This window comes from Aquarana catesbeiana, linkage group LG05, assembly GCF_042186555.1.
Source record: "Aquarana catesbeiana isolate 2022-GZ linkage group LG05, ASM4218655v1, whole genome shotgun sequence".
NCBI classification, from domain to species: Eukaryota; Metazoa; Chordata; class Amphibia; order Anura; family Ranidae; genus Aquarana; species Aquarana catesbeiana.
The window spans coordinates 315,850,425-315,876,250 of NC_133328.1; the positions used below are offsets into that span (position 1 = coordinate 315,850,425).

The 25,826-nt window shown below is 40.9% G+C and overlaps 1 protein-coding gene across 1 annotated transcript in view; it reads left to right on the top strand.

The window, feature by feature from the left end:
• The window catches only part of MYO10 (myosin X), a 280,901-nt gene extending 255,313 nt beyond the window's left edge, over nucleotides 1-25,588 (top strand). Inside the window, exons 34-40 of the mRNA XM_073630851.1 lie at nucleotides 8,373-8,670; nucleotides 11,112-11,319; nucleotides 13,599-13,735; nucleotides 17,529-17,649; nucleotides 18,125-18,577; nucleotides 18,870-19,061; nucleotides 24,556-25,588. Of these exons, the coding sequence (XP_073486952.1) occupies nucleotides 8,373-8,670; nucleotides 11,112-11,319; nucleotides 13,599-13,735; nucleotides 17,529-17,649; nucleotides 18,125-18,577; nucleotides 18,870-19,061; nucleotides 24,556-24,663 (1,517 nt within the window). The 3' untranslated portion in view covers nucleotides 24,664-25,588. The remainder of the gene's footprint in view (nucleotides 1-8,372; nucleotides 8,671-11,111; nucleotides 11,320-13,598; nucleotides 13,736-17,528; nucleotides 17,650-18,124; nucleotides 18,578-18,869; nucleotides 19,062-24,555) is intronic.
• The last annotated feature ends 238 nt before the right edge of the window (nucleotides 25,589-25,826 follow it).

Below are 25,826 nucleotides of genomic sequence, written 5' to 3' on the forward strand. Positions count from 1 at the left end.
ATACGCTTATTGCGATTTTTTTTTTTTTACCAAAAATATGTAAAAGAATTTATATTGGCCTAAACTGATGAAGAAATTTGTTTTTAAAAATTTTTGGGGGGGATATTTATTATAGCAAAAAGTCAAAAATATAGGTTTTTTTTTTCAAAATAGATGCTCGTTTATAGCGCAAAAAATAAAAACCGCAGTGGTGATCAAATAACACCAAAAGAAAGCTCTATTTGTGGGAAAAAAAAGGATGCACATTTTGTTTGGGTACAACGTCAAAAGACCGCGCAATTGTCAGTTAAAGCGACGCAGTGCCAAATTGTAAAAGGTGCTCTGGTCAGGAAGGGGGTCAAATTTTCCGGTGCTGAGAAGGTTAAAAAAAAAAAATTGCTGCGCAAATGTCCTGGCCTTTAGAGTTTGTGTTAATGGCTGTTTGTGTGTTTTGGAATTGCTTCTCTCCCCAACAAGTCAATGGGCACAACAAATCTGTTTGAAGCAGACAGAGACAACTCAAAAGGAAGTCAAATGCAAGCAGAATTTACCTGTTGATGAACACGGAATGATTTAAAAAAAAAAGTATCACACTGATCTCCAATGCCAGATTACATATGAAAACAAGTTGTATTTCACAGGTTACACTAGTTCTTAGTAACATGGGGCTTATACATTGTTTTTTCTTTAGCTATACAGTGAAGTCTGTCTATATATAACATTTTCCTGAAATGCCTTAATCAGGAAATAATGCATTATGGCCACTAGATGGTGCTGATGAACATAGGAAATAAACATATTAGGCAATATATAGGCAATATTTGTGATGGCTATGCAAATGATTAAGGATTTTACACAGTGAATTTTTTATGAATAGACCCTATAGTAAAGCTAAAGGAAAAAATTAGCACAAGCCTAATGTCGCTAAGGGCTAATGTAAGCAGGCAAACACAACTTCCTTTTATGTGGATTCGTCTTGCATGAGAGATCAGTTTGATGTTCTTCTGAGATAATTCAGTGTTCATCATAGGAAACTTTTTCCTGCATTTGACCCCCTTTCAAGTGGACCCCGGCTGCTTTAGGCTGCTGTTTAGCTCCCTTTGACTTGTATGGGAAGAGAAGCAGTTCTCATGCACACAAACACAAACTTTAAAGTCTGTGTCACATAGCATTGATTTACAGCAGCTACAGATTTTTTTTTTTTTTTGTTTCTTTGTTACTTAAGTCTTGTACACACGCTTAGATTTTCGGACGACCGTTCGTCAGTTTTTTGTGGCATTCTAGTCTCATGTCGAAAGTTAATAGGTTACACACAATACGAAAATTTTCGTACGACAAAATACAACATCAGAAGTGATGTAATGTGTTGAATAGTTTTGTATGTGTTCTTTCAATTCTGAGCATGCGTAGTTTTGTTCTTACGATTTTTTTCGGACGAAAACTGTACTAATGAAATGAAAATCGGACGTTGAGTTCACATCCGACAAAATTTTTATAGTCTGCACATCCAGCTTTTGTCTGATGAAAAAGCAAAATGGGCTGTCGAAAGCACCGTACTAACGATCCGAAAATCGTCAGACAGCTCATTGTACGAATTTTTCCATCCGATTTTCGTATCGTGTGTCTACGGGCCTTGAGAATAACTTATTTACACTGAATAGTCTGCATTGCACAGATTCCAGCTATTGGTAACCCAGTGGCTGAGGAGTTGATTTTCTGAAGCAAGTTACAGAACTACCTTTGCTTTTTATGTTGCCTATACTAGCTGTTAGTGATTATGGCACACCAGTAATCGCTCAACAGACAGGCATTTTAGTCATAAGCTATTCTATGACCAGGTATAAGCCCTCGTTCACATTAAACACGACTTTGCACTACTTTTACCGATTTTGGGTGCACATGGACATGCGGCATTGAAATCATGTGGCTTCAAATGAAGTCACACGGTTTCAAAGCCACATGTCAATGCCCCTTCAAGTGCGACTTGAAAGACATCTGTGCGACTTCATGCATAGATGTCCATTGAAGTCGCACCCGAAATCAGCATGTGCAGGAACTACTTTTGCAAATCTGTGCGGCGCCGCAAAGTCAGCGTCTCACCGATTGGAATGGTGCCATTGTCGGCAATAGGCTGCGGCTTGTCATGAGATTTGATCTGTCAAATTGCATGACAAATTTCTTCAATGTGAACGAGGGCTAAATCTCCAGATAACATAGGCAGAGATTTGTTGCTGTTACAGATGTACAAGTTGTTAGTGTGACATGGTTTTAGGGTTGTGTCACCTCAGCAACTTTGTAGCAGAGATGTGTAGAGAGGCAATTTGCAGCTAGTTATAGAGTTGTTGTGTAAATGGTTACAGTGCTTGTCTATACAGCTATATTTGCTAGTGTGCAATGGTAATCAGCAGCTCCACTAGGTAACGCTAGTTACTACATAAGCTAGTAATTCCTTAGCAAGATTTAAACCCTACAACTGAGGTACAAATTATTGGGATCACTATGACATGGACCTTAAATTGACTGCAATTTAAAAAAAAAAATAGTAATTCTTTAACCAACCTTTAACCAATCTGTAGCAGCTGATCATCTAACATGAACTCCTTCACTAGCACCTCAGTCAGCATTATAATTTTCTGAACTGATGGCGTGGAGTAACTCGAAAAGGAATACCAGTATCTCATTTTATCCTGAAAGCCAGGACATAACTGCCATTAATTATTGAATTATCTGTATCTTCTTGAGGGCTCAGATCTCTTAAGCCGCGTACACACGAGCAAGAATGTCCGACAGAAAAAGTCAGACAGAAGCTTTTCATCGTCTATTCCGATCGTGTGTATGCCTCATCTGACTTTTTTTTTTGAAAATTCTGATGGACCTAGAAATGGAACATGTTCTAAATATTTCCGACGGAACAAATTCTTATCAGGAAAACCGCTCGTCTGTATGCTGTTCTGACGGACCAAAAACGACGCATGTTCTGAGTACGAGATGGATGCTATTGGCTACTGGCTATTGAACTTCCTTTTCTAGTCCCGTCGTACGTGTTGTACGTCACCTTGTTCTGGATGGCTGGACTTTGGTGTGACCGTGTGTATGCAAGACCGCTTGAGCGGAATTCCTTCGGAGTTCCGTCGGAGAAACCGGAGTTTATTCCGACGGCAAAACTGGTCGTATGTACGCGGCATTACACTGCAGAAGTGTATGAAGCATTATGGAGCAATGTAACTTAACAAACTTGAAATATTAATTCAAACAGTATTTTTTTTAAATCTAACAAATCAATGAACAAAGCAAAGAAACAGGATTACATTAATGCCAGTCTCCTTCCTATACCTTTGCATTATGGGTAGATTTCTTTTTGGGGTTTTTTTTTTTTTTTGGGAAAATAGTCTTTATTGAAATTAGGCATAAATTTATACAGCACATTTGAGATCTATGCATAGATACATACAATATTGTCACATGTGGTACGATTACATACATTAGCGCCTTACAAGGCTGGCATTGCATAGCAAAGATATATCTATTGTTAATAGCTCTGTAAAGTTCTAACAGACTGAGTTGGAACGTTTATTATATAGTTGTGCGTTTTGGTTATTAGGTGTTGATATTCTTGTTTTCACGCATTACTATACACATGTCTCCCCGTCTCCCAACCATCCGTCCCATATCCTTGAGTATTTGTGACTGTTTCCCCTGTGTTTGTAGATCAACTGCTTGTATGGGAGGGAATTATTAACATCCCTCTTCCAGCTTGTTATGGTGGGGGTTACATTCTGCATCCAAGTCTTAGCAATCACTTTCCTGGCCAAAAACAGGACTTCAGATATAAATGTGGCTTGGTATTTATCAATATCCACGTCTGGAAGAAGACCGAGTATGCACAGTTTTGGATCCAGCACCACAGGGGAACCCATTTGGTCGTGTAAGAACTTAATCACTTGACTCCAGTATGTTTGAATAATAGTGCATTTCCAGATTAAGTGAAAGAAGCTACCTCTCTCTGCCTGGCAGTGAGGACATACTACGGGCCGTGTAGGTTGAAATTTCCTTATTATGTTAGGTGTGAGGTATGCTTGGTGGATGATGTATATCTGTGTTAGCCTGTCAGACAGTTTTGGAGATGTTACTTTAACATTTTCTAGAATTTCCTCCCAGTCTGATTCACCAATGGCTCCTATATCTCTTTCCCATTTTGTTTTGGCTTTTTGCATTACTTCTCTAATTCTGGGTAATCTTATAGAGTAGTAAAGGTTGGATATCAATTTTTGCGAATCAGCTCCCATAATTATATCCAGGATTTGGGGATATTCCAAGATGCTACTTTCGTTTCTGAATTGAGAACGTAAGGCATGTCGGAGTTGTAGGTATTTAAAGAATAATTGTTGCGGAATAGAGTATTCTTCCTTAAGAGTTTGAAACGCTTTGGGCCTAGCGCTTACCATTACTTGGTGCAGGTATATAATTCCATATCTGGCCCACATAATAGGGTCTGGGATTTTTTTGAGTTCCACAAGCTGGTCGTTAGCCCATAAAGGAGTGTGCGTGTGGATATTCCCTATTTTAAGTTTTTTCTGGGCCAGTCCCCATATTCGTTGGTGATGTTTAAGTAACCCGTCATTAAATTGTGGACCTTTCCTATGAACCTGACCCCCTCGTAGTATAGTTTGAAGAGGGGTAGATAAGGGACTGTCTTGGCTACTCGCTACTAGTGTACTGTATCTTTGTCTTTCATTGTTATGGTAGTGGTGCATATGTGACAGTTGTGCCGCTATGTAGTATTCCTGCAGATCTGGCAGTGATGTTCCCCCCATATCTGTAGGGTTTTTAAGGATATTCCAAGCTACCTTATGTCTTTGATGTCCCCAGACAAAGGTGTTCAAAATAGATTCCATTTTTTTGAAAATCCCTATGGGGATATATAGTGGGGCATGCCATACCATGTAGAGGATCTTAGGTAGGATGATCATTTTTATAATATTTATCCTCCCCATTACTCCCAGAGGTAGTTTGGACCATGCTTGCGTTTTGGTTTTTATCATGTTAAACAATGGCTCTATGTTATTGACTGTATATTCGCGTAAGTCTCTTGTAACCAGTACCCCTAGATATTTGATAGTGTTTACTCTGACTAATGGTAGTTCCGGGTGTATATTGTTTGGGGGAAATTGGTCTATAGGGAGTATCTGTGATTTTTCCCAATTTATCCGTAGGCCTGAGAACTTCCCCATTTTGTCTATTGTGTCTAGAGCTGCTTGAAGTGATGGGCCCTGATCCGCTAAATAGAGTATCGTGTCATCAGCGTAAAGTCCGATCTTCTCTATATAGTCGCCTATTCTGAGACCCACTATGTCCATGTCAGCTCTTATAGCTATGGCCAATGGTTCCGCAGCCAGGGCATATAGCAGTGGAGAGAGGGGACACCCCTGGCGTGTGCCCCTCTCAAGGGGAAATTGCTCTGACATACAACCATTGACGAAAACTCGTGCTTTTGGTGACTGGTAGAGTATTTGTACCCACTGTACAAAATTGGGACCGAATCCATATTCCTGTAGACATTCCCATAGAAAAGGCCATTCCACTGAGTCAAAGGCCTTTGCTGTGTCTAGGGCCACCACTACTCTGGTACCTCGATTGTCGTGTTGTGCTTGAATATTTAGAAAAAGTCTTCTTATATTCATGGCCGTATTTTTCCCAGGCATAAAGCCGGTTTGGTCTGGGTGTATTAAGGAAAGAATAACTTTGTTTAGGCGGGATGCTAGAATTTTGGCCAGTATCTTAATATCCACTTGAAGTAGTGAGATTGGGCGGTAGGATTCGGGGTATCTGAGGTCTTTTCCTGGTTTAGGTAGAACTATTATCTGTGCTTCCTGCATTGATGGAGGGAGTGATTTATGTTCAAATATTTGTTGGTATAGTTTTTGCAATTTCGGGACTAGTATTTCAGGGAATGCAGTGTAGAATTCTAGTGGCAGGCCATCTAGTCCGGGGGCCTTAGATTTAGCTAGTTGGGACAGTGCTTCGGATATATCGTCTTGGCTAATGGGGGCGTCTAGTTGCTTGGCCTGTTCTAATGTGAGTCTAGGGAACTGAATTCTGTGTAGGTGGTTTTTAATTTCTTGTGCGGAGTATATTGTCTGGGTTTTATATAAATTCCTGTAGAAGTTTAGGAATATGTCTGCTACCTGGTGTGGGTCTGTCACCTCTTCTCCCTGTGGGGTGGCTAGGGTCACCACTACTGGGGGTTTTTCATTTAAATGTGCTAAATATGCCAGTAATTTACCTGCTCGCTCCCCGTGTTCAAAAATTTTTTGTTTTTTGAAAAAAACCTGTTGCTTAGCTTTCTCTATGTGCATTTGGGTTATTACTCTGGATTGCATTTGTACTTTATGGAGATTATCTGTATTGGGTTCTTGTGCGTATACCTGTTCCAGTTCCTGTAGTTTGTCAGTGGTCATCTGTAATAGCAGTTTAGATGAAATTTTAAATCTGTTTATTCTTAGTGATAATAGTCTACTGGCTTGGTTTTTGAAGTTGTCCCATGCTGCAGTATCTGAATCTGTGGTTATTAAGTTGTTTAGCATATACTGTAGTTCTTGCCCCACGCTCTCGAGATCTGGCAGGACCGATAACCAGAATGGATTCAGCCTCCACCCAGAGGTGGGCACCGCTTTTAATAGAGATGCTGTTATCCAACAAGGTGAGTGGTCTGATAGAGCTCGTGGAGCCATACCCGACCCTGTAATTTTGGGTAGCAGTGCATTTTCTTTTTGGGGTTTAAATGGTCTTCGTGTGCTTAGGCAAAAACATGTTAAGGTACATAAATACTCCATGGCTAATAGTGGGACCAATATATCAACCACTGCTTTGTATACTATGTGCATAGGTTTTATCCCGGGTGGTACAATTGCTACCCTTGAATCCTGGATTAAATAAAGTATATTTTTATGATGCTGTGGATGGGGGTCTGAGGGGTCTGTTCATAGAGGCCACATACTTTGTATATTTTGTATATTGTTTTTAATAATGGTTAGGTAGTTTCTGCATTTTTTTATTGTATCAGAATGTTTAGTGGTTGATCCTTCATAAAATGTTGACTTCCACAAGCCACATCCAAAGCACTTAAAAAAAATGTGTACTATAATAATCAAGCCCAACAACAAGACTTTACTGGCTCAGCATGGGAACAGTATTGTAGATCTCTGATAAGAAGGTCAAAGCATTTTGCCAATTGTTGGCTTCTTCAGGACCCAATAGGAAGAGGTAGTATCAATGGGTGTAATGGGACAAGAGGCATCCAAAATTGGCCCTAGGGGAGGGCACGGGGGCATCAGAGCCACCAGGCAGGACATGTGCAGGATGGCATAGCAGTGTAGAAAGTTAGGCTGGTATAGCAGGTGAATTGACTTGAAGTACATGGAGACCAAAAAATAGCCAAGAAGCACCAATATTCCCAGATTCAAGCAGTACATAGAACAAGTATTTGTACCCAAAGCCCATCAATACCACGGCATCAAACACAAAAAAGGGAGTACCTGGATACCAAATGTTGCTGAATCAAGGATTATCAAGCCCGGAGCATCCTCCTGCTGTCACGCAATGCCGCCACAACTGCCGCCTAAAGTTTGTTATGTTTTATAAATATTTGTCGTCCCCCCATACTGAGCCAGTAAAGCCCAGTTGTTTGTTATGTTGGGCTTGATTATTCTAGTCCACATTTTTTTCTCATATTTTATTTATTTTTGTGTATGCATTGTCAATTTCTTCAAGAGATAATCCAGCTTAAAAGTCCCACAAAATTTTCCTTTTTTGGTCCTGAGGGACATGGATGTTCTTTTCTACTATTTTTGGTGTGGTAGTAATGATTACTTATACCCCTGGCATTATAGTATTTGTCAGAGTTTTTCATCAGCTGATTTTTTGGGAGTATAAGATTCTAGGGTTTTGGCGTAAATTCTAAGCACTTTCACCAGCCAGCATAGGGTAAACTGTGGTTTAGTAGTCAGTAAAAAATACATAAAGAAATATATATATATTACTTGTTAGTGCTCCTATACACATTTTCTCCATAACCTTAATATAAGCTTCTCATGTCTTCTCAGTTTTTAGCTGAGGAGGCCCTTTGGATTTTGTTTAGCATCAGGAAGACTGTGCTAAGCATACAGGGTCAATATCTGTGATGACAAGGATAATCAGAAGCTCTGAAGGCAATACATCTACATTGGGGGAGATGAGGGGGAGAAAAGGAGATCTGTGACTAAAGACAGCTCGGGGTCAGAACTAATGATTTAGTAATGGATCTGTTTTATCTCTACATGCACACTGATTTTCCATGTTTAGGTTGCTTCAACAAACTCCCCAATATAATATCATCTTTTAATGTTATGTTACAGTGCTAAAAGACAAAGGCTACACCACCCTCCAGGATGAAGCCATCAAGATTTTCAATTCTTTGCAGCAGCTGGAATCTCTCTCTGATCCTGTCCCGATAATTCAAGGCATTCTGCAGACTGGCCATGATCTGCGACCACTAAGGGATGAACTGTACTGCCAGCTTATCAAACAAACTAATAGAGCTCTACACCCTGGCAGCACTGGGAACCTGTACCACTGGCAGATACTCACTTGCCTGAGCTGCACCTTCCCACCCAGCCGCAGCATTCTCAAGTATCTCAAGTTTCATCTGAAGAGGTGAGGTTTAATGAAAGACAATAAACCTACTCTGACAGTAAACCACAGTAATACTATTGCAGTAAATTGCAGCTAGGTTTAGGGTTATCTGTATCGACCTAACATATTTGATTACCCCTAATTTGATGACTTAAACTTGGTATGAAGATGATGGCACTCAGCAATGTATATGGCCATTAGGTAACTTTTTTTTCTACCCATGCAACTTTTCCCGAGTAATCAAATGTCAGAATAGAAATATGGCAGCTGCCATTACTAACTTGTTCTGAAGGGTGCAAACTCTGGGGATCTTACCCTCATCCTTGCTTCAATATTTACAGAATCACTTACTTGGGACAAGCATTTAACCAGTGGATTGTAAAGACATCTACTTGCAATGCTTGTTCCGGGTCAGTGATTTTCTAGGTGAAGTGAGGATGAGGGTGACAGCCCCAGAGCTTGTGTCTTCATAAAAAAGCGAGCAATGGCACATGCTGTATTCCTCTCCTTACCAGTTCCCTTAAAGGAGAAATACACCCAAAGCTCGTTTGGCTGCACTTCTCCTATGGATCACAGGAGTGCAGTCCATTCTGCACTCCTGTGACCCGTTTTCAGCAGCTGCCTGCTGACTCCACAGAGCCGGTCCAGGTTTGGGAAAGATTGCGACCATATTGTCGGGATCCGCCCACGTGTCTGGAACGGCACCAGGCTCAGCTCCTCAGTGAGCGGCTGAGAGCCTAAGCCGGCTGCTCCTGCCGCCCCCTCCACAGCCGAGCATTCCAGTGAGCATGGTGGGGGAGCAAACAACGGTGGTTGACTGTCACCAATTCTCTACTCAGGGAGCCCTGAGAACCAAGTGATTGGTGGTGTGATCGCTCAGTTCTCAGTCTTTGAGCCGGAGGGGGACAAATGCAGCATCCACTTAGGTAAGTATGATTCCAAAAAATAAACAAAAAAAAACAAATTCCCATACTTCACAAGGTTAAAACACTAGATAAGGAACTTTATTTTCTTTTTAAAAGTGATAGTTTTTTCAAGTAGAATTTACTCCAGTAAGATCTGAAAATTACAGTCACATGGTTTACATAAAGATACTAATTGTATTAAAGTTTTGTGAATTGATCCTTTTGTCTCCTGTAATCTATGTTAAAAAAAAGAAATTAATTTAGTTTAATAACAATATATAGGAATATTTCAGTGAGAAGTGTCATATAAACATGGTTGCAGTGAACTACTAGATTTACTAAAACTGGAGCACTCAGAATCTGGTGCAGCTGTGCATGGTAGCCAATCAACTTCTAACCTCAGCTTATTCAATTAATCTTTGATAATAAAACCTGGAAGCTGATTGGTTGCTATGCAGAGCTTCACCAGATTTTGCACTCTTAAGTTTTATTAAATATTCCCCACAGTGACTTAGCGGTGAGCATTCTTGCCTTGCAGCATTACGGTCCTCCGTTTGGATCCCAACCAGGGACTTTACTCATAATAACTTGATAAAAAATAATGTTCTTTAGCAAGAAACATACAGTACATATTAATAATTATGCTACCAAAATGAATGTGTGCTGTAAATTGCCTCCAGCATTGTTCCTGTTTCTTCATCCTGGAGGCTGCCATTTTTTTGAAGCCCAGAGCCCCTGAACAACAATACATTTTTAGGTTGTCAGCAGATCGGCCTCTACAAATTCGACACAGTGCCTAAAAATAGAGAGCAACTGAGCATGTGCAGAGCAGGGTGAGACAGTGTATTACTGAATTTTAAACAGTATAGACACTTGTTTTTAAAATTTTACATAGCTTTATATGCGAAAGGGGACAGCTTGAAGTCATCTAGCAGGACTTAATTTTCTAACTAAAGTTCCATTTTAAGTACATTTTAAGTCCAAACCAGCCGACATTCGGTCCCTGTGCATGGCAGCCAGTCCGACCGAAAAATGTCTGAGATGGCCAATGGTGGAGTTTTTTGACAGGGGGGAGAAAACAATAGAACAGCAGAGGAGGATGCTATAGTAACATCTGATTGTTAGTACAGTGGCCCTGACCTGAGCTGTCAACCAGCAGGTTGAATAAAAAAAAAAAAAAAACGAGAGGTGTGTAGTATACTTAAGACTGTAAGCTCCTAGAATGCAGGGACTGATGTGCAATATGTACATTTATAAGAGCAGTGTATTCTTAATATCACATAGTGACCATTGCCAGAATATGGCGCTTAACTTCAGCTAGATTGTTTGTTGTTATCATAGATCCCACCAAAGTGAAAAACATTCTGCAGCAAACACTAGAAGCTAAAGTCTACACTAGTTATACTATCTTTAGATTTTGGCATGATTTAAAATGCTGCCACACTGGAGCTGTAGCAGAAATAAGGGTTTTGTGGGGTTTTCCCTCAGTAATTTCTTCTTTTGGTTTAATTTTTCTGTAGTAGTCTCATATCTTGTCTTTTGTCTTTGCTTTTGTAGGATTCGGGAACAGTTTCAAAGCTCAGAAATGGAAAAGTATGCAGTGTTTATCTACGAGTCACTGAAGAAAACCAAATGCAGGGAGTTTGTGCCATCTCGAGATGAAATTCAAGCATTAATTAACAGGCAGGAAATTGCAACAACTGTGTACTGCCACGGTGGGGGAGCATGCAAGATCACTATCAACTCCCATACCACAGCTGGTGAGGTGAGGCCCGGCATTCATTTCAGTGTCTCATACTCTCTACCCCTGCTGTGTAGACCTCATGGCTTTCTAAGTTTTTAATAATTAACATTATCTTTTTGACCAAAATTGGGTGTTGTAACATGAAATAAAAATGACATTACAATCATTGCATGTAATAAAAGCCGACAGAATATTTACAATTTTAGAGTTATATACAGTACAGTGGAACCTTGGTTTACGAGCATAATCCGTTCCAGGAGAATGCTTGTAATCCAAAGCACTCGCATATCAAAGCGTGTTTCCCCATAGAAGTTAATGGAAACGAGGATAATTAGTTCTGCATTGACTTCTATTACATGCAATACCGCATGTGGCCAGAGGTGGGGGGTGTCGGAGAGCCGTGGAAATACTCAGGGACAGCTCGGCTGAACTGGGAAAGCCCCAGAAACACTCAGAAACTGAGTGTTTCCGAGTATTTCCGAACAGGTCCAGACCGTTCTGAGTGTCCCCGGCGCCCCCGCACCTCTGGCCAAATGCGGTACTGCACCGCCTATTAGCTTGAATTCTGCTCGTTTTGCGAGACAACACTCGCAAACCGAGTCAGACTTTTTTTTTAAAGTTGCTCGTCTTTCAAAAAGCTTGTTAACCGCGTTACTCGTAAACCTAGGTTCCACTGTATATAGCTTAGCAGTTGGGCATAAATGCACAATAAAGTAAGGTTACAAGCTGTTAATGGGCTTTAATAGCATTCCTCAATGAATATGATCTCTGTTGCTGTGTAAATAATGGAAGCTTGTAGGTTTTTTCAGACAGGCGGTAATGGCTGGATTGCTTTAAAGAAGGCAGTTTAGCAGTGGCTGGCAGACATTCAGGAGGCACTACTGCTGCTTCCTGATGCCTGTTCCTTACTTTTTTTTTTTTAAGTAGCACATGGAATTTTTTACATTGCAAGACCATACCACAACTGTGAGCCAAACATTTGGCTTCCAGTTACAGTGCAGCCCCATTGATCTCATTGGGCAAATTTGAAAGACTCTGCAGCCCAAGTTCAAATTTGTCACAGCCGCAGCATGCATACAGACCTGTCAGGCTGTATCACTAGAATTCTGGTGGGCGGCCGTAAAACTGCAGCTCATCACCTGTTTTTACTACCCCGAGCCAGCAGTGTGAAAGAACCTGTCAGCATAGCTAGTAGAGAACTGCAGTTCATTTAGGCTTTCGGCTGTCATTGTTTTCGATTCATTTCAAATGTTTTTTATTTAAATCACTATCAAATTGTGGTTATGTTACTGGGCAATTTTACTGATGGAACTGACTCATTTTCTATTTTTGTATGGTTCATTTTGCAAAAACATAATTTGTCTTGCATTTTCTTATAAACACTGCCTAGATTCATTTGTCTGGAGAATTCTGTTTAAAAATTGAATAAAATAAATACATATTAACGACTGTTAGCCAGAGACTGATTTCATCAAAGTGTTACTATATTATATAGAACATCCTGACTCCAAACATACAATGCAGAGCTTCAGTTGCTTGCACATACTTGGAAATTCACACTAGAGTTAGAAGCCAAAGGGGTCTGCTTGAGATGTCAGCTATATCACTGTGGGGTTGATTTACTAACAGCAAATAGACTGTGCACTCTGCAAGTGCAGTTGCACCCGTTTTCCCCAGAGCTTAGTAAATGTGTTAAAGCTCTGCTGATTTCCATCATCCAATCATGCGCCAGCAAAAATTTTTTTTTTTTTTAATTTTCCTTGCACCTGATTGGGTATTCTTTACAAAGTAAAGCTTTGCCACTAAGAAAAAAAGAGTGCAAATTTGCCTACAAAGTGCACAGTCTATTTGCCTTTAGTAAATCCACCCCATTCTGTCTTGCAGTTGGGTTTGTTTCTGGATTTTACCATTAAAACCAATTCAAAGTATAGGAGATTTGGAATCCCCAAACACAGTGCATTTTGCTGTGATGGCCATGTGACAAAACACACAAGAATGGCAGTAGAACACACATGTAAAATCGCACCTAGCTGTGGACCAAAATTTAATCCCTGAGCTTCTTTGGGGCGAGAAACGCACATCGGGCAGCCCATTTAAGTGAATGGGCTGCCCTATGCACAATGCACTTTTCCGTGTGTGAAGCACGCTTTTTAAATCACTCACTAGCGGGAACCCGCTAAGCTATGTGTGAACATCATCTCATGCTAATATAGTAACTCATGTGAAAGTTTCTGAGACTGTGTATAAAAATAACAATCATTGTACTTTTTAAATGGTATAGTGACATTCTTTTTTTTTAGGTTGTAGAAAAGTTGATTCGGGGACTGGCAATGGAAGATAGCAGAAATATGTTTTCTCTTTTTGAATTCAATGGGGTCACAGAGAAAGCCATAGAAAGCAGATCAGTGGTGGCAGATGTGTTAGCAAAATTTGAAAAGTAAGTTCTGCAGTAGTTTGACATCATCTTGTTGCAATATTGAATATTTTTTGTGATTTCTATCTTATATGTTGCAAATGTATACTTTAACCACTTTACAACCGGCCCATAGCCGAATGACGGCAGCAGGGCAGTTGCTTAACTCTGGGATCACGTCATATGACGTCTTCCCAGAGTTCCCCTCTCGCGCGCCCCCTGGGGCACGCACCTGAACACATCTGTGACCGCCGGGTCCAGAGGACCCGGCGCATTACGGATCCCGGTAAATGGCCGCTGATCGCGGCCGTTTACCATGTGATCGCTCCGTCAAATGACGGAGCGATCACATGTAAACAAACCGGCGTCATCTCATGACGCCGGTTCCTCTCCTCCCCTCCTGTGTACCGATCGGAACACTGAGAGCGGAGAGGGGGATGGATGGATGGCAGTAGCACTGTGGGCTGCATCTGTAGTGCCCACAGCGCTAACCAGTGACATCCAGCCATCCATCCATCCATGCTCAGCCATCCCTAATGCTCTGCAATGCCCTGCAATACTCTGCTATGCCCCAGAATAATGTGCAACACTCTGCAATGCCCCACAATACTCTGCAATACCCCACAATACTCTGCAGTACCCCACAATACTCTGCAGTACCCCGCAATACTCTGCAATGCCCCGCAATACTCTGCAATGCCCCGCAATACTCTGCAATGCCCCGCAATACTCTGCAATGCCCCGCAATACTCTGCAATGCCCCGCAATACTCTGCAATGCCCCGCAATACTCTGCAATGCCCCGCAATACTATGCAGTACCCCACAATACTATGCAGTACCCCACAATACTCTGCAAAACTCCACAATACTCTGCAATACCCCACAATACTCTGCAATACCCCACAATACTCTGCAATACCCCACAATACTCTGCAATACCCCACAATACTCCACAATACTCTGCAATACCCCACAATACTCTGCAATACCCCACAATACTCTGCAATACTCTGCAATACCCCACAATACTCCACAATACTCTGCAATACCCCACAATACTCTGCAATACCCCACAACACTCTGCAATACCCCGCAATACCCAGCCATACCCAGTCATACTCTGATACCCTGCCATGCTCAGCCATACTCAGCGATACCCTGCCATACTCTGCAATACCCTGCCATACTCTGAAATACCCCACCATACTCTGAAATACCCCGCCATGCCCTGCCATACCCAGCCATACTCTGCAATACTCTGCCATACCCAGCCATACTTGGTGATACCCAGCCATACTCTGCCATGCTCGGCCATACCCTGCCATGCTCGGCCATACCCTGCCATGCTCGGCCATACCCTGCCATGCTCAGCCATACCCTGCCATGCTCAGCCATACCCTGCCATGCTCAGCCATACCCTGCCATGCTCAGCCATACTCTGCCATGCTCAGCCATACTCAGCTGTACTCGGCCCCTGTATGGGGCCAGGCTGTGGAAGTCTCACACATGTGGTATCGCCGTATTCAGGAGGAGTAGGAGAATCTATTTTGGGGTGTCATTTTTGGTATGTACATGCTATGTGTTAGAAATATTGTATAAATGGACAACTTTGTGTTAAAAAAGAAAAAGTGTCTTAACCACTTCCCGCCTGCCGGCTGTCATACGACGTTCTTGACTTTGTGCGGGGATATCTGAATGATGGGTGCAGCTACAGGTATCATTCAGATATCAGCTTTTTTAGCCGGCAATTCCCTACACCATAAGAATGATCATAGCGGCTATTCCACTGCTTGATCATTCTTACGGGAGGTGAGAGGGGACGTCCCCCCCTCCCGCCGCCCTCCGGTGCTTCTACCGACTCACCGCTACGATCGAAGCCAGGATCTTTTTTTTTTTTTTTTTTTATTTCAGGCTTCCCAGCCTAGAGATGAGATGTGGGGTTTTATATTATTTTTTTTAAAAAAGCATCAAACTAAAATAAATAAAGTAAAATGAACAATAAAAAAAAAAATAACATTTTAAAGCGCCCCTGTCCCTGTGTGCTCACATGCAGAAGCGAACGCATACGCAAGTCCCGCCTACATATGAAAACGGTGTTCAAACCACACATGTGAGGTATCGGTGCGATCGGTAGAGCGAGAGCAATCATTTTGGCCCTAGACCTCCTCTGTAACTCAAAACATGTAACCAGTAAAAAATTTTAAAGCTTCGCCTATGGGGATTTTTGAGTAGCGAAGTTTGACGCCATTCCACAAGCATGTGCAATTTTGAAAGGTGACATGTTGGGTATCTATTTACTTGCGTAACTTCATCTTTCATATTATGCAAAAACATTGGGCTAACTTTACTGTTTTGTTTTTTTTTTAAAGCACAAAACTGTTTTTTTCCCAAAAAAAGCATTCAAAAAATTGCTGCGCAAATACCGTGCGAGATAAAAAGTTACAACAACCGCCATTGTATTCTCTACGGTCTTTACTAAAAAAACATATATAATGTTTTGGGGTTCTATGTAATTTTCTAGCTAATAAATGATGATTTTTACATGTAGGAGAGAAATGTCAGAATTGGCCTGGGTGCTCCAGAACGCCTGAAGGTGCTCCCCCTGCATGTTGGTCCTCTGTATGTGGCCACGCTGTGTAAAAGTCTCACACATGTGGTATTTCCGTACTCGGGAGTAATAGCAGAATGTGTTTTGGGGTGTAATTTGTGGTATGCATATGATGTGTGTGAGAAATAACCTGCTAATATGACAATTTTGTGAAAAAAAAAAAAAGTAAAAAAAAAAAACTTGATTTTGCAAAGAATTGTGGGAAAAAATGACAACTTCAAGAAACTCACCATGCATCTTTCTAAATACCTTTGAATGTCTTCTTTCCAAAAAGGGGTCATTTGGGGGGTATTTGTACTTTTCTGGCATGTTAGGGTCTCAAGAAATGAGATAGACCGTCAGTACTTCAGGTGTGATCAATTTTCAGATATTGGCACCATAGCTTTTGGACTCTATAACTTTCACAAAGACCAATTAATATCCACATTTGGGTTATTTTTACCAAATATATGTAGCGGTATAAATTTTGGCCAAAATATATGAAGAAAAATTACTAAATTTGCAAAATTTTATAACAGAAACTAAGAAAAATGCATTTTTTTACAGATTTTTCTGTCTTTTTTCTTTTATAGCTCAAAAAATAAAGAACCCAGAGGTGATTAAATACCACCAAAAGAAAGCTCTATTTGTGTGAAAAAAAGACAACAATTTCATATAGATACAGTGTTGCATGACTGAGTAATTGTCATTTAAAATGTGAGAGCACCAAAAGCTGAAAATTGGTCTGGTTATTAAAGGGGGTTTAAGTGCCCAGTGGTCAAGTGGTTAAAGTAAACTTGTCCTTATAACCCATGCTTATACTTCCCTTCCCTTCTTTCTCTTGCTGTATTTGCCCAAAGAGGCCATGAAATATCTTGCACTTCCAGGTAAGGGGGAACATGTGATATGACCCCCTTTCTCCCATGTGATAGTTCAGGTACTTTGCGGTTAGCCACTCAAGCATCCAGTTCTGTCACATAGGAATGGAAAGAGTCCTCAGCACTGTAGAATCTCCCAGCTGGGCTTACACAGGGCCTCTTCCCCTCAGTCACTCATTGTGAACAGGGCAGCGGGAGAGCGGACAGAAGGATGTATAAACATATAAACCGGTGCTTCATTCTGCATAGGCAAAGCACAGATTTACTTTCTGGCCCCTATTACAGTTAGACTTTCACAAATCATATTCTTCATATCAGTAGGTGACTATATACTGTTATTTTTTACCACAGGCTTGCTGTCAGTGCTGAACCAGGAGATCAACCATGGAAGTTCTTCTTTAAACTTTACTGCTTCTTGGATACAGAACATGTGCCAAAAGACAGTGTTGAATATGTGTTCATGTTTGAGCAGGTGAGTAAATAAATGCTTAAAAAAGAAAAATCATAAACATGGTGATTTGTCCACATTTGTTTCTTGTAGAAGAAATTTCAGAATGTTATAGAGTAGTTTGTTTTGTACGCTAATTACATCAATGGAGAGGGTGATAACTGACATACAGTCTAAGGCCCTTCTCACATTTGCAATACTGTTGTCAGCCACAGGTTCTCCATGAACGATGCAGCAGGTAAGTAGAGTACTCACCTGCTTGCAGTTGTTGCTTCTTCACCGGCTTCATTAGCGAGGCGTCACTCGCTCTCGGTGACACACGTGCTGCGAGCTTTTGGCAGCGAGGGTGCATCGCCTCACTGATTTACCAATCCTGTGGCGTGCCAGTGTCAGGACTGCAAGTGTGAAATTGGCCTAATTTATGTGTTTAAATAATTTACATGAAAATTCGGTTTAACTTATGCACAGTAGTTTGCTGACCTAGAACTTGTATCTTTAGGCACATGAAGCTGTTATTCAAGGTCATTACCCAGCACCTGAGGATACTTTGCAAGCCTTGGCAGCCTTAAGGTTACAGTATTCGCAGGGAGACTACAGTCTACACAATAATGTACCAGAGATGGAAGACTTTTACCCAGTGCATAGACTAAGGGCCCGTGTAACTCAATCCACCAAAGCCTCTACAACATTTGAAAGGACTGAGAGGAAGAGGTCTAGTTTCTTAGAAGGAACATTAAGAAGAAGCTTCCGAAGTGGCTCTGTGAGTAAACAGAAGGTAGAAGAGGAACAAATGCTGGACATGTGGTTGAAAGAAGAGGTCCTGTCAACCAAAGCCAATATTACTGACAAATGGAAGAAGCTACAAGGACTGAATCCTGAACAGTGCATGACTAAGTATATGGCTCTGATAAAAGAATGGCCTGGCTATGGATCAACTTTATTTGAAGTTGAGGTAGGAGCATTCTATTACAGAATGGGTTTTCTTATAGTTGATTGCAGATCATATAATTATTAAAATTATTGTAGTATTGCCATAGACAGCAGAATAACGCTTTTTGCCATCATATACTTGTTGTCATGTTATGTGCAAAAAGTTAATTCTATAATATAGTATACTCTTCTCTGTAGCTTTTAGCCTGATACATTGATTTTAGTCTGCTTATAAAGTATAATTTTTTGTCATATATTCTTTTTATCCTAGGTACCGCTTTAACATTTTAATGTGCTTTTTTAATATATTTCAGTGCAAAGAAGGTGGGTTCCCACAAGAGCTGTGGCTGGGTATCAGTGTTGAGGCTGTTTCTGTCTACAAAAGAGGAGAGGGGAGACCTTTGGAAGTGTTTCATTATGAACATATCCTTTCTTTTGGTGCTCCACTTGCCAATACCTACAAGATTGTTGTTGACGAAAGGGAACTTCTATTTGAAACCAGTGCGGTAAGTTTATAGGTGAAATGTGCCTGCACACTGGCATCAGATAGAATAATGGAAAAGGCAAACATTGCAGTAATGAGCTAGAAAAAAGATTATGGTTGATGAAGTAAATGCTTGTTATGAATGTTAAATCCATGCAAACTTTAAAGTGATATTAACCTCCCTGGCGGTATGATTATGTCAGATTTTAGATGCTCATAGCGGTACAATGTTTTGCATGGAAATTTGGCGTTTTATATTGTAGGCCTGTAAGTCTTAGGAATAACACACTTAAATGTCCAAACAAGAGTCTAGTAGACATCCCGGGTATGACAAAGTTTGAAACACGAAATTATAATATAATAAATAACTATAAATAATTATAACAAATAATAATATAATAATAATAAAAATTATTCAATAATGTAATCAAATCAAAAACACTGAAATTTGCTCAGTTGCAGAATTGTTGGTGTCATTACTTTCAGAGTTTGATGACGGATTTCCTCACGAATCACTATCGCTCAATTCTGCAAGTGATTCTAATTTATTATCGCTGTTTTCTAGCTGGTCTAAAACCGCTTTTGATGTAAAGGGACACTTTTTGGTTGCTATGGACAATCTCCAGTTTCCAGGCAGAAAGAACAGTATTTATAATATAAAACCGCATACTGGGCACTGGACAAACCACTAGGGACAAAAGGGATGTGAAATAATTTGATACAGTAATGTAATCTGTAAGATTACAGTGTACTGTATGTATTGTGTGTTAAACTTTTTGAATTTGGCGCGGTGCTCGGTCCCCGTGCGTCACGACGCTCACAGGGAACGGAGCTCGGCACTGTGATAGATCGAGTGGAGGACACAGTTCGCACACACACAACGGGGAGACATCGCAGGATCCTGGGGACAAGGTAAGTAACTTTTGCCTGGATTCTGCGATGCAATCCCGAGTGTGGCTCAGGGTTACAGCTTTTGGTACTTAAAATTCACCCTGAGCCACACTCTACTGCTAAGGAGGTTAAAGGGAATTATTTATTTTTTTAAATAACAAACATGTCATACTTGCCTGCTCTGTGCAGTTTATTGCACAGTCTTTTGCAAAAGCACTCACAATCTTCCTCTTCTTGTGTCCCTTGCCGGTACTCCTGACCTGTTCCTCCTGCTAAGTGCCCCCAGAGCAAGCAGCCTGCAATGGGTGCACCCAAGCAGGCTCACTCCCGAGCCGCTGCTCTATGTGTCCATTCACACACAGAGCTGCGGCTCGGCCCTGCCCCGTCTCTCCTCATTGGCTCACTGTCTGTGATTGACAGCACCTGCTGCTGTCTCAGCCAATAAGGAGGGAGAGTCCCCAGAGAGCTGAGCTCTTGTGCACATCACTGGATCATGTTGGGGCTCAGGTAAGTAGAATGCATAACAAATAGTAAGAAGAGCCAGCAAAACTGTGACAGTAAAACAATAGCTCTGACGTGTTTCGGCAATAGCCTTAGTCAAAGCTGAGTAGAATGCATGAAGGTAAAAAACCTTGAGCCTTTAGAACCACTTTAACACACATTAGGGCTAGGTTCACACTGCAGCGATCCAATTTCAATCTGGCTTTCAGTGCAATTTTGTAGTGCAACTTGGATGCTATTATGAGTTGGCTTGCATGTTCTATGGGGCCAAGATCATGCTCGAATCATACCAAAGTAGTACAGGAACCTTTTCCAAAATTGCGCCTTGCTAAATTGTATTGATGTGATTGGGCACCATTGAAAACAATATGATTTCCATTGTCATGCAATCATGCCTGACTCAAGTTGCATCTGAAATCGCACCAGTGTGAACAGAGCTTTAAGGACTAAAAGGAAAACAGGAGTGGGGAGCCAAGCAAAACTTTACATGGAAAGTCGAGATTTAGGGCTCATCCACACTTTGTGGTGACCTGCAGTTTTGCACACTGCATAAATGCAGGTCACTACTAAGGTACTGTGCCCCATTCACACCACAATGCTGGCGTGATGTGCAGCACTGGATGGCACTGTAAGACCCCTTTCACACTGGGGCAGTGGGGGCATCGGCGATAAAACGGTGCTATTTTTAGCGCCGCCTTACCGTCGTTTTAGCGGCAGTATTCGGCCGCTAGCGGTGCGGTTTTAACCCCTGCTGGCGGACGAAAAAGGGTTAAAACCGCTCGCATAGCGCCGCTACAGCCGCGGTATAGCCGCGCTGCCCCATTGATTTCAGTGGGCAGGAGCGGTGAATACACCGCTCCTTCACCGCTCCAAAGATGCTGTTTGCAGGAGTTTATTTTCTCTCCTGCCAGCGCACCGCTTCAGTGTGAAAGCCCTCGGGCTTTCACACTGGAGAAACAGCGGCGGCAGTTTTAGGTCGGTTTGCAGGCGCTATTTTTAGTGCAATAACGCCTGCAAACCGCCCCAGTGTGAAAGGGGCCTAAGTCACCACACTACAGTGCAATGCACCCCACTACTGTGCGGAGACACAAATTCAGTGTCACTATGTGATGCATCAACTAAAGTTAAAAAAAAGAAAAAGTAAGCAGCGTGATGTGGGGCTCAAACTGCCACCTGCCTGCTTTGCAAAACTCTGTATTTCCCCTGCGGTCTAGTGTGAACCTAGCAGATAACTTCAGCTGCCAATGTCTCTAGATCTTGTGATTATTGTGATGTACAGTATGTTTTGTACTAAGAGTAAACTCGAATGATGCTTATTTTATTTACAGTTGTGCTCATAAGTTTACATACCCTGGCAGAATTTATGATTTCTTGGCCATTTTCCAGACTATGAATGATAATTTTCTTTCACTCATGGTTAGTGTTTGGCTGAAGCCATTTATTATCAGTCAACTTTGTTTTACTCTTTTTAAATCATAGTGACAACAGAAACTACCCAAATGACCCTGATCAAAAGTTTACATACCCCAGTTCTTAATACCGTGTATTGCCCTCTTTAACATCATGACAGCTTGAAGTCTTTTGTGGTATTTGTGGATGAGGCTCTTTATCTTCTCAGATGGTAAAGCTGCCCATTCCTCTTGGCAAAAAGCCTCCAGTTCCTATAAATTCTTGGGCTGTCTTGCATGAACTGCACGTTTGAGATCTCCCCAGAGTGGCTCAATGATATTGAGGTCAGGAGACTGAGATGGCCACTCCAGAACCTTCAATTTATTCTGCTGTAGCCAATGACAGGTCAACTTGGCCTTGTGTTTTGGATCATTGTCATGTTGGAATGTCCAAGTATTTCCCATGCGCAGCTTCTTGGCTGATGAATGCAAATGTTCCTCCAGTAATTTTTGATAACATACAGAATTCATCTTGCCATCAATTTTGACCAAATTTCCTATGCCTTTGTAGCTCACGCATCCCCAAAACATCACAGTAGGAATGGTGTACCTGTCATCATAGGCTTTGTTGACTGCTCTCCAAATGTAGTGTTTATGGTTGTGGCCAAAAAGCTCAATTTTGGTCTCATCACTCCAAATGACTTCTGCCAGAAGGTTTGAGGCTTGTCTCTGTGCTGTTTTTTTTTTATTATAATTTTTAAAGTTTTATTGAGTGCATCAGACAGGGCAGAGCAAATCCAGCAACGGAATGTTGTACAGTAAGAATAGGCTGATACACAAACCAATAAGAAAGTAGCAACATCTAAGAGGAATCGGTTGATGTCAACATAGCACCAACTCACCTACATTAGACTGAATTAAGATGCAACAGTATAAAACACTAATATCACGTGTACGCAAACAAATTTTGGAAATTTTTGGAATTTTGAAAAGAGGGGGGGGGGGGTTGGTTGTGAAAGCAAATGGTTAGGGACATATGCACAATTACAGTTGCTCTACCGAGAGGACCACAAAGGTGTTATAATCTTGAGAGAACCAGAAATCGTGCCAGTAAAACCAGGTTTTATTGAATTGTTCCTCCTTTCGGTTTAATGCGGTCGTCAATTTTTCCACCGGGTTAATTTCATTTACCACAGCTATCCACTGACCAATTGAAGGGGAATCTGAGCATTTCCATTTTTGCGGGATACATATTTTAGCGGCATTAAGGAGGTGGATCAGGTCTCTGTGCTGTTTGGCGTATTGTGGGCGGGATTCTTTGTGGCATTTGCGTAGTATTGGCTTTCTTCTGGCGACTCAACCATGCAGCCCGTTTTTCTTCGAGTGCCCCTTTATTGTGCATCTTGAAACAGCCACACCACGTTTTCAGAGAGTCCTGTATTTCACTTGAAGTTATTTGTGGGTTTTTCTTTGCATCCCGAACAATTTTCCTGGCAGTTGTGGCTGAAATTTTAGTTGGTCTACCTTGGTTTCAACAAAACCTCTACTTCTACTTCTTGATTACAGTTTGAACACTGCCGATTGGTATTCTCAATTCCTTGGATATCTTTTTATATCCCTTTCCTGTTTTTTACAGTCCAACTACCTTTTCCCGCGGATCCTTTGACAATTGTTTTGCTTTCTCCATGACTCAGAATCCAGAAACGTCAGTGCAGCACTAGGTGAAAGATGCCAGGGTCTGTCAGGAGTCCAGAAACTCATTGACCTTTTATACACACACACTAATTACAAGCAAACAGATCACAGGTGAGGATGGTTACCTTTAATAGCCATTCAAACCCCTTTCTGTCAACTTGTGTGCATGTTATCAGGCTAAAATCACCAGGGTATTTCAACTTTTGATCAGAGTCATTTGGGTAGTTTCTGTTGTCATTATGATTTAAAAGAATAAACATAGTTGATTGATAATAAATGGCTTCAGCCAAATGCTAACCATGAGTGAAAGAAATGTTTTTGTGTTATCATTCATATTCTCTGAAAAATGTTCAAGAAATCATAAATTCTGCCAGGGTATGTAAACTTATGAGCACAACTGTATATGCTCAACTGATATCATCTAGACTTATTAAAGATTTATTTAATGTTGAATCCTAACAATCATTAATATATTTTAATACATACATTCAGTTTTATGAACTTCTCAGATATACTGCCTTTTGATCTTTTAAATATACCATTGTAAGCATTTTATTATATCAGTTCAATACGTGCAAAAAAAAATATCTGTTGATGCTGGGTGGGATTTTTTAGTTTACCAAGAGAGAACTGGGCAGGGTTTAGACTAGGGTTACACCGATACTAGTATCAGTATCAGTGCCCATACAGAGCATTTGCATGAATACTTGTACTCGTGCAAATGCTCCGACGCCCAACCCGATACCTTCCGGTAGGGCCACCGATAGGCCTGTATAGCCGGCCCTGTTGTACTGGGCCTGACGTCCTTAGAATAGCAGGGGGGGGGGGGGCGAGCAGCCTCACAGATGATCGGTGCAGGGAGCCACTTGTGGCTCCCTGGACATGGGAAAATGCCAGAGCTCCTTCGCTTCTGCAAACATCTGTGTGCATGCACCCTAATCCCTATTAATCGGAACTGGCATTCTCAGAGCTTTTCTGTTTATTGTTGATAAAAAAGACATTTAATATGTATTAAACAAGCATTTTTTCCCCTCGATACAGGTGGTTGATATTGCAAAGCTTATGAAAGCCTACATCAGCATGATAGTAAAGAAGAGGTTCAGTACTACACGATCTGAGAGCAGCCACAGTCAAGGAAGTTCTAGGTGAAGACCGTGATTCTTGCATATCAGCTGTCAACATTGCCTGAGTCTCACATAAGCAAATGGTGCTTTAAATATTATTAGCTGGAAAAGTTCTCATCTCTTCACCAAGATATGCCAAGATGATTCAGTGCCTAAAGCGTTTAAACTGCCAGCAAGATCCCCAAAGCTGTACTTCTTCACACTGACAATTGCCTTAGAAAAAAACAACCTGCCTTTAATGCATAGTGACGTGCCTTCAGTCCGAATTCATTCTTAGTGGCCAAAAATGAGAAGTGTGCCCACCTGTTTTCCTGAAGAGAAAGTATTGGAGTGCTGCAGGCAGCCTTCTCCAGGGACATTTTCGTGAAGCAGCAAGCATTTTGCTTGGAATTTAGTATTTTGCCTTTTTTGTGAATATTTGAGTCTTAAATTCTATTTTTATTCTGAGTTTCAGAAGAAAGGGAATGATGATGTGCAATTGTGTGTACAGTTTATTTGTTTAGTTATTTGTATGTTTCTCAACAGTTTAAATGTCAATAATGTTAAAGTTCCAACCCTACCATGTTGTATTAAGTTTTCTTTATAGCCAGTATACTGTACATCATCTATCTGCTGTATTTTAAATTAAGAGATGACTTAGTTAATAGAATGGTAATCAGTATTTATAAACTGCCTTATTATGAAGATACTTAAACTATTTTGGTAGCACTTGGTCTACAGATGTTTTCTTTACTTGATACCTTTTAATAGCACGGTTAAAGTGCTTGTAAATAGGTAAATGTGAGTGCTTTATTTTTGTATGAAATTTTAATATGAAGCTAAACATAATACCACCCAGTGGGAAGTGTCGAGAACCAAATCTTTATACTGCAATGGAGATGATGTATGTTGAAAGGTTGGCTTCATTGTAAAATAAATGCTTGTCAATAAAATGTTGTATTTAATATGAATTGGCTTGGGAAAATGTTATCTTAAAAGAATACTATATTATAGGGGTAGGCAACCTTTGAGAGGTGGAGATCTACCTGATCAACATGGAAGAGAACAAAGATCCCCAGGGTTTGGCACCTTTTTTATATATTATTCTTTGTTTTTTTTTGCAAAAAGGGATTAACTAGCAAGCTTCCAATAAATAAGATGGCATAAAGAAAACCTATAAAAATATAATAAAAGAAACGTCACTGTAAA